Source organism: Sprattus sprattus, assembly GCF_963457725.1.
Source record: "Sprattus sprattus genome assembly, chromosome: 12".
Taxonomy (NCBI): Eukaryota; Metazoa; Chordata; class Actinopteri; order Clupeiformes; family Clupeidae; genus Sprattus; species Sprattus sprattus.
In genome coordinates, this window is record NC_137910.1 from 25,885,961 (window position 1) to 25,895,115 (window position 9,155).

A 9,155-nucleotide genomic window follows, 5' to 3' on the forward strand; every position below is an offset into this window, starting at 1 on the left:
GACAGGCAGTGGAGTCATTTCTTTTGTTCTCAGTGTGTGTTCACGCTAGAGGAAATTGTTTAATATCACACTTGCCGCTCAAGCGTGAAGTATGGTGTGTTCCTGGAAACCCTGCCTTGCCTCATGGGACCAGACAGATGATTCACATTTCCAGTCCTGGAGAGATCCTTTAACACAACCTCACACTATTTCTCTTTTCTTTTCACTGAGGGTTATTTTTAATGGGGTCAGTATAGAATTCACTTCAATCCTATTACAATTGTTCATTTCAGCCACGTCAGCTCACAGAGAGATTTAGTCAGTGTTTTGACATGGTACTGCCTGCTAATTCTGCTTTTAAGGGCCTGTGCTTAATGCTGTCGGGGTGAGAGACATGCTGGGGCCTCATGCAGTAGACAGGATTATGATCATAGCGGTGGACGGGATGAACTGGGCTGGAGAAGTGAGACAACCCCAGCAAACCCCTGGAGCTGCTGCTAGCCTGGCTCACATCGGGAATGGATCGTACAGACTCTAGGTTTAGATGCAGTCTGAACAGTGTGTTGGCAAAATGTTGTTGGTTTTTTTCGTATGCATATTCAGCATGTTATGTGGGACATGAAATCTAATCACCACAGGGACAAGTAACACTAATGTATATTGATTCCATGGTGTAATTGTGTAGGTCAAGTAACACAATTGTCTTACAAAACATTCACAGCCCATATTTGTGCTTTGTGTATATCTCCAAAACGAAATGCAACTGATTATCTTTTGGTCTAATATATGCGGTTTTGATGTTACTGGTTAAGTGTAACTGGTTTGATAAACTATAGTTTTTTTCTCAGCACACTCATTCAACTCATACATGCATATATTCTGGACATGTGTACATACACCTCTGATTGAAATCTCACCGTCTGTCCGGACTGTCAATTTCAACTGACAGATTTCCCAGAGTTATCATTTGGGATTTTGTGAGAGACGATGTGTGACACTTTGTGGGTGGATGAACTGAGTCTGAGACTGGTCGCATGTTATTGTGGGAGTGGCTGCATGTTTAATGTGTAAGTGGGGTCTTATTCAGAGTGTGCAATTTTGGATGGCAGTACCATCAAACGGTTATTGTTTCATTTGAGATTTACAGGGTGAAATAATTAGGTTATGACAGTTCCCTAATTTATTGGTCATTAAAAATATGTGTAAGCATAGGCATATGTACAGAACACTGTAGTTTTATAGTGTAGCACATCACTGCACAGTCCAATCCATCACTCTTAGAAGTGTACTCAATTATGTAGTATGTCCTTTAAAGTGCCAAATCATGTATTTTTCTCCCTTATATTAAATATTTGAGTGTGTCAGCTCTCTATCACATTGAATATTTCATTGATTTGTTTCATTTTTCATTGAAATGTTTTCGTCCTTCCCAGATGGAGGATGTGATCGCCCGCATGCAGGAGGAGAAGAATGGAATACCGATCCGCACAGTGAAGAGCTTTCTATCCAAGATTCCCAGTGTCTTTTCAGGTTTGAGGTCATTTCTTCTAGAAATAAAATGGCTGCAGAAAAAATACAGTCGCTCTCTGGCTAACCATTCAAACTGACCATCAAACTACGACTGTCTGAAAAAGTGTGCTAGTCTTCAAGTCTTCAGTTACCATTATCAATGTGTGGGCTTTAGGACCCTTTGAACAAGAGGCTCCTATGACTGTTAATACTTGCTGTTGCTGTTTTGTTTACACTTAATGCTAGGATTTGCATAGCCTCCAATGGTCCAATATATCTTCAATCGTCAATATCTTCATCTGTCAATGAATCTGTTTTTCTGAACAAACAGCAAATTGTGTTATTTTGCAGATTTTCCCTTTTTATCTGCACATATCCCCATTACAATACACACAAACATTTGTACCAAGTAATACAAAAGCATTGATTGTAACCGAAACAGTCCTTCCATGCTGATCTGAGCTGGATCAATACACCATTCTTCTGTCTTGTGCATTAGAGCAGAATTAAAGTGTCCACAAAAAGCAGCAAAAACCAGGCAGACATATCTTCCAGCCGTCTTCACAGCCCTGTCTCTGATTGGCAGAGTTATGCTATGGAAATGGGTTCTCTTTTGGGACGCTGCAACTAAAGAGAGTTCGGAGCTAGCTTCCTGGCGGAGTAAAATCGCATCTCGGGGATAGAGGAAGGGCTCTTTTGGGAAAGAGAGCCGGGTCTTCTCTTCAGGTCTGTTGGGGGTTCAGTGAAAGGCCAAGTGTGTTGCTGAAAGTGGGTCAGGCTACTCCAGGCGGAGGCTACTACCTTGTTGGTGTGGCTTTGGGGATTAATTTAACTTGGTCTCTCTGCTCCAGACAGGGACAAACACTTCCAGCCAGTGAGTCTTTAGTGGTGTTCTACAAATTCTCTTTCCTCCAGGGGCCAACTTTCTGGAGTGTGCAGGTTACAGGTGAAAACAACGGTGCCTTTTCAAACCACTTCTTGAGTCATCTTCTCAGAACTTTGTGGGTTCTTTCATGTTAGTCATCTCCCGTCACTCTCTGCCATAGCAGTGACAGCGTTTAGATATGCGAAATCTTGCTGTAGACTGGAGCTTGTGTGTTTAAATAGATTCTTTGCACAGAGCCCAAACTCACCACTTGAAAGTAAAGAGGGGTGTAATAGCAGAGTGCTAGTGGAGATGTGGAGATGGAGCAAGCAGAGAGGAGCAGTAGATTTGGTCGGGAAAGACTTTGCTAATGGTTTCCACCACTCTCACAGACATGGGGAAATTAGAATGTGCCGCAATAACAATCCCTCATCTGTCCCTGGCAGCCATTCTCCTTCAGGTCTCCACTCGCAGTGTGGAGTCTACCATGAGAGATATCAGAGCCCCTGCTAAGCCCTCTATAGCAATGGGAGCTTAGTGGGGCTTCCAAAGGTGGAAATCTATAAAAGAGAATGGCTGGGGGATTAGTGCGCAATGTACATTGATAGAGGTTCTATAAAATATCTAGCAATTTATCTGATTATGAGATACATTCATTAACTAATGAATGCAATTAAATCAAAATACAGTTTCGATTAAATTAATTTGGGATGACAAAGACCAGTTCAGATCATTCAATTTTAAATTTGGGTATTAGTTTAGAAATGTATTTTTAGTTAAGATTTTCCTAAAATGTCTTCACTTATACTAACTGAAGTTGCAGTCATCAGAGATGCCGCCGGTCGTTGTTGAAGTTCCTGTGAAGAAAGTTAGAAGGGATGCTCCTTCCTCCTTTTAGAGTGTGGATGAAGAGGGCAAATCATGTCACCCTTGTACTCCAATATTCATGAGTCATCCCACTGCTACATTTGCTCAAAAATATTGTGAGCACTGGTACTGTCATGGTTCTAAAGGCCAAGGTTCGGTGTGCACGCATATGTGTGTGCGTGTGTGTGTGTATGTAGGAGACTGTGTGGCTACAGTGTTTTCTGTCAGAAGCTGTTAACATATAATCTGAGCTAATGGGGGAAAGGTGGGTGTTTGAAATAGATTGTGATCCATATAATTTGTCAGGGCTGGCATTTGGACGCCTGCGCCACCTCTTGAACGCCCGCGCCTTCTCTTGAAAAGCATCTGTGTGTCATAGAGAGAGGGGCGGCTCTGACACACCATCATCTGTCATTATCATTTATGTATCAAACACACAATGCTTTAGGCGCGCCAGTCTCAGCGGAGTTGAATCTTTCTTTTTTTTTCTGATTTCCATCACAGGTTCTGATATTGTCCAGTGGATGTTGAAACACCTGAGCATCGAGGATCAAGGTAAGGCACACGTTTGATCCGAACAGAGCCACTGACACCCCCACAGGCCCCTCTAGTATACCAAAACGGTAAAGACATACGATAGCTTGAAGACGCCTAGGGATGCCTTCAGTTTCAAACTAGGCCCCCACACCTCCCACTCATCTTACTGGTAGAGCAAAATGATTTAGGAAAAAGCACCAAGCAGTGTGTATGTATATGAACATCATACAAGCATCAACTCTAGAGGTTAATACTAGTTTAAGGGGATGTATAGCCTTAAGTGTCCTTTGAGACATCCAGCATAGTAAAGGTGTTATTTCGACAGGTATAGTGAGCATAGGCGGTTTTGAAATGGTGTAATACATTGATTTTTGTTACATAACTGAAAGCATTTCAGGCTACCGTACCCTGCACAGAAGAACATACCTGGGATTTTTTGTTTTCAAGAGTGCTTTCTACCTCTGGAGGAGGGCATTTATGGTATCATGGTCGTACTGTGTGTCTTGACCTTTTTTGTGGATTGGCCTCAGCATTTTACCTCATTGTAAACTGTTTCTGTTTGAGTGTCTTGTGTTTGCCTGTGTGTGGGTGACAGGTGGAGCTGCTATTGGGTATGTGTGTAATTGTGTGTGTGTGTGTGTGTGTTATTGTGTGTGTGTGTGTGTGTGTGTGTGTGTGTGTGTGTGTGTGTGTGTGTGTGTGTGTGTGTGTGTGTGAGAGTGAGTTTGTGTGTTTGTGTGTTTGTGTGTGTGTGTGTGTGTGTGTGTGTGTGTGTGTGTGTGTGTGTGTGTGTGTGTGTGTGTGTGTGTGTGTTTCTTAGAATATGGTGGTACGTTTCTCCTGCACAGAGCTGACTCAACATGTTCCCACACAACCTCTTTGGGGCGGTTTATTTGTCTCTCTTTTTCTCTTTCTCTTCTTCTGCAGCTTTCTCTCTCTCCCTCTCTCTCTCTCTCTCTTTCTCCATCTGTGTAACACACACACACACACACACGCACACACACACACACACACACACAATTATGTTTCTTTGAGAGAATCTCTTCTGTCAGGCAGTGAATGAGGTCAGATTTCTCAAGGACGGCCTGGAATTAAAAGAGTGATTTCCTGTCCCTATTGTGCTATCAGTGACGAGGACGAGACCGGCCTCTGTGTCATCAGCACCATTAAAGCACCCGAAGAGAGTGCTGCTCTTATTCCTCGCTCAGAAAAAAAACTTTTTCTGAACTTCAGCTTCATTGGGCCCCAGACAGGTCTTGGCAGGTGAAATAAATGAGTGTTGGAAGGGAATAACATACAGTGAAATTGAATTGATCAGTGGTGTTTGACCCTAGGTCTCTACATCTAACCCTCTGGGGTAAGATTCTTCTTTGAAGGCAGCTGTGTTAGCCTGCATCAACAAGCACATTTATTAACAGGGAGAGTTGAATCCATATGCATGAGGTATATACATATATATATATATATATATATATATATATATATATATATATATATATATATATATATATATAAAGCATGGAACCTTGTGGTGCACATCGTGGATATATATTATATAGTTAAAGTTTTATTGTATTTTTATATTTGATAAAGTTAAGGAATACAATACCTGACATCCTAGCTGCCATTAGAAGAACCCCAATGGCTGATTATATCCACTCCTGCCCTCTCCTTAAACAGAGGATGCATGTTGCTTGTTGTATCATAGCTATTATCTTATTATAGGAAAAAGCTGAAAGTGATCGGTCTCAAAGAGTAAATCATTAAATAAAGCACCAATATTTACCTACTGTTTTCAAAAGATGTTCAAAAAATGTCCTCCACTGAAAGTAGTACTGAGCCTTTGGTTAGGTAACAATAGAATAATGATTTTTGTGATTGTAGTATACTTAGGAAACGTGGATATGTGTGGATATACTCAGGACACCTTGGTGGATTTAATCTCACCTTTTGTAAAGGCTGGTAATGATAGAAATGGTATATAAGATTCAAAACAATCAAATCTATTTTGTGACAATAATAAAGAAAGGAAATCTAAGGGGAATCAGGGATTCAGTGATTTGAGGCTGGTATTCTGTGATGTGATCCAGTGGCTGCTCAGAGAGCGAGTGTGGAGTGGTGGGTGTTAGGATGGGATAAAACATCAATCATTAAAGAGTCTGAAGGGATTCTCATTGCTAACCCCTGTTCCTCCAGGTGATTGAAACCAGTTAGCATGGACCGAATCGCTAACGTTATGCCTCGGCTGTCTAGTGCACCAGAAATATTGTCTCTCTGTTTGGAACCCCTCTCTTTTTCAGTGTCACCTCAGGTCTGAAGCTTTACTTGCCAATAATGTCATGTTAATAAGCGTGAGAAAGTATGAAGAATCGAGGGAGCGATGGAAGGAGGATTAGAGAAGAGGAGAGAAGGAGTTCAAGGAAGAGAGGCTTCTCTGAGCCTTCCTCAGACAGTGAATGGAACACATTTGCTGAATTACAACCTATCCTTCCCCCATTCTTCTCTTTTAATGTCAGCCCAGGTTGTGACCCTCTTAGTGTTGACCCAGTGGCATTTATTCTCAGCTTCCTCAAATAACTGGTAGACCTAGTTTTACATCGGGGCTGCATTCCTGTCTGGGTGGGTTTGCGTTCTTTGAGCCAGTTTAAGCGCATAGCTTCCACAGTGCTTTACTGTATGTGACGCTGTGTGTCACCATAGGAAATATGACCACAGAGGTGTTGGCTCTTCTATCAACATGCTCTTGATACCACTAGCCACAAACACATGCACACCCACACTCTGGCCCTCCGCACACTGTATCACAGGGTGTCTGGTAAATATACTGAAATATTAATATATGTCTTTATTTATTCATTCTAAGCTCTCTGATGTATGTTCCAAACAGGGGGGGTAGGAGGGTTTACGTGGTTTAAGTAGGATATAAATAGAGTATGTTATTTGTGTGTTTGTGTGTGTGTGTGTGTGTGTGTGTGTCTGTGTGTGTGTGTGTGTGTGTGTGTGTGTGTGTGTGTGTGTGTGTGTGTGTGTGTGTGTGTGTTTGTGTGTGTGTGTGTGTGTGTGTTTGTGTGTGTGTGTGTGTGTTTGTGTGTTTGTTTGTGCATCTGTGCGTGCAGTAGGAGGTGATGGCTCTGGTGTTGTGGGGGAACGGAAAGGGGAAAGTGACCTTATTAAAAATTAAACTCCTGTTGTTCAAGTCAATGCCGTTCCGTTTCTTATACCTCTCTCCACTGAGGATGCTCCAATCTCAGAATGTTGTGTGAAGAAATGGGATGGGATTTATATCCATGTTTGATTTCTCTCTCTCCAGTTGAAGCTCTGCATCTGGGCACTCTGATGGCCGCTCATGGATACTTCTTCCCCATCTCAGATCACGTGCTCACGCTCAAAGACGACAACACTTTCTACAGATTTCAGGTGCATAACTGTGACAGGTGCTCTGTGTTGCTCTGCCCCGTTAGTGAGAGAGGCCAGGGAGTAGAATGCCATGCGGTCACTTTCCAGCCGCGGTAACTACAGCGTCTCTCTCGTGCCAGCCCTCTCCTTTGGTGTCGGCTGGAGCAGAAGTGTGGGGTGTGCTACCTCTGTATGGTGCTCTCAGGCACACTGAAATCTGTTCTGTAGGTAACCGTGCCCAGAATACTTAGGGCCTGGTGTGAGAGATGCCTTCCACCTGCTCAAGTAGGTTTCACATAGACAAGAAGCATTTACAACAAAACCATTCATATTAACTGGCCTTTCAGTTCTCATAACAAGGGTGGGTGTGTTTTGTTGCACATTCTAGGAAATCAAATTAATGGAAATTAGTTTCAAGTGAATAGTGTAATTTCTCGTGTGTATTTGTTGTTTTCTAAATGAAAACAACAATTACTAACTAGAAAATAAATTTGATGTAAATACCACATTATCTTATAGCCATCTTACAACTGCTGTTGTCCCTCCACAGACACCATATTTCTGGCCTTCAAATTGCTGGGAACCAGAGAACACTGACTATGGTGAGTACCAAGACGCTTACAATATTCGCGTATATTACATTCACTTGTTTAAGCACAATTCTGTCAATATTCACAACATCTTTGTTCTTAAGAAAAAATGAAAAAATGTGTGAAATGTAAATAGACCAATTCTGTTTGAAAAAATGTATTGACGAATTGACTGACAGGTTCATAATAAATAAAAGATGAGTTCCATCTGCATGTATCTGCACAACTTATTTAACACCAATAACCATGTTTTTGATAGAGCCAAAATCCTACTTTTCTCTCTGGTTTTGCCAGTGCAGGTAGGCGAAGATAAATAATGTATTTAGGTCAGTGTTTCTTTAGCCGTGTATTGTCATGTCATAGTGTGTGTCCTGTATACGTCGCTGGTGTGGTGGTGTCTTAATTACATTTAGGTTGAAATTGGCCATGAATCGTTAGGCTGATGTCTGTAATGAACAATGAGACCTAGACGAAATGAGGATAATTAGGCACGTTTGGCAAAGCCTCTGGTTTCCCTCCGTCACTCTGCCGTGGTGCTTTAATGAATGAGGCGAGTGCGAGAAGGCCCGAGCAGTGACGACGGCCATTTAATTGCCTCAGATGATGGCCGTGACACCACAGAATGACACCCTGTAATGAGAACATGAACTAGGCTTAATGAAATCCTTCCAGATGGCCAGAGGAGGGTTGTGTGTGTGTGTGTGTGTGTGTGTGTGTGTGTGTGTGTGTGTGTGTGTGTGTGTGTGTGTGTGTGTGTGTGTGTGTGTGTGTGTGTGTGTGTGTGTGTGTGTGTGTGTGTGATTTGAGATACTGGGCAACATGCACAACCCCACACACAGGCCATGGCCATGAACACAATGTTTTCTGAATTTCCTCAAAGCCCTCCAATGTCAGGGCTCAAACCTAGAGAGGAGGAAATACAGTCCAGATAGTTGTATGAAATACTGTCACAGCAGATTGCCACACAGATATGCTACCTGAAATGCTTTTGAAAGATATAATTAGCTGCAACGTGTTTTTTTACCGGTGTCAAATAACCTTTCAGCCATATTGGACTGCATGTGTGAAAGCTAGCACCTACACTTTAGATGTGTGAAATGAAGAATCCCCTCTTTTCCTCCCTGTTTCTCACTCTCTCTCTCCTTCTCTCTCTTTTTCTCCCCCTCTCTGTCTTCCGTTCTGTCTTCCTCACAGCTGTTTACCTGTGCAAGAGAACAATGCAAAATAAAGCCCGTCTGGAGCTGGCTGATTATGAGGCTGTAAGATGACTTGGCCTTTTTCCTCATCCTCCTTCTCTCCTTCACTTCTCTGTCTCCAGCTCTCACATTCACTGCAGTCCACTTCCCTCTCTTCTTCTTGTCCACTCCCTCTTTCCCTCTTTTCCTCTTCCTCTCTCCCTCTCTCTCTTTTCC

The 9,155-nt window shown here is 42.4% G+C and overlaps 1 protein-coding gene across 3 annotated transcripts in view; it reads left to right on the forward strand.

Moving 5' to 3' along the window:
• Positions 1–9,155, forward strand: part of rgs7a (regulator of G protein signaling 7a) — a gene marked incomplete at both ends in the record, with an annotated part of 46,049 nt that overhangs the window by 26,377 nt on the left and 10,517 nt on the right. For all 3 annotated transcript variants that reach the window (XM_080849023.1, XM_080849024.1, XM_080849025.1), the window contains 5 exons: positions 1,413–1,509; positions 3,725–3,775; positions 7,068–7,174; positions 7,704–7,755; positions 8,938–9,002. In XM_080849023.1, coding sequence (XP_080705149.1) covers positions 1,413–1,509; positions 3,725–3,775; positions 7,068–7,174; positions 7,704–7,755; positions 8,938–9,002 — 372 coding nt within the window. The remainder of the gene's footprint in view (positions 1–1,412; positions 1,510–3,724; positions 3,776–7,067; positions 7,175–7,703; positions 7,756–8,937; positions 9,003–9,155) is intronic.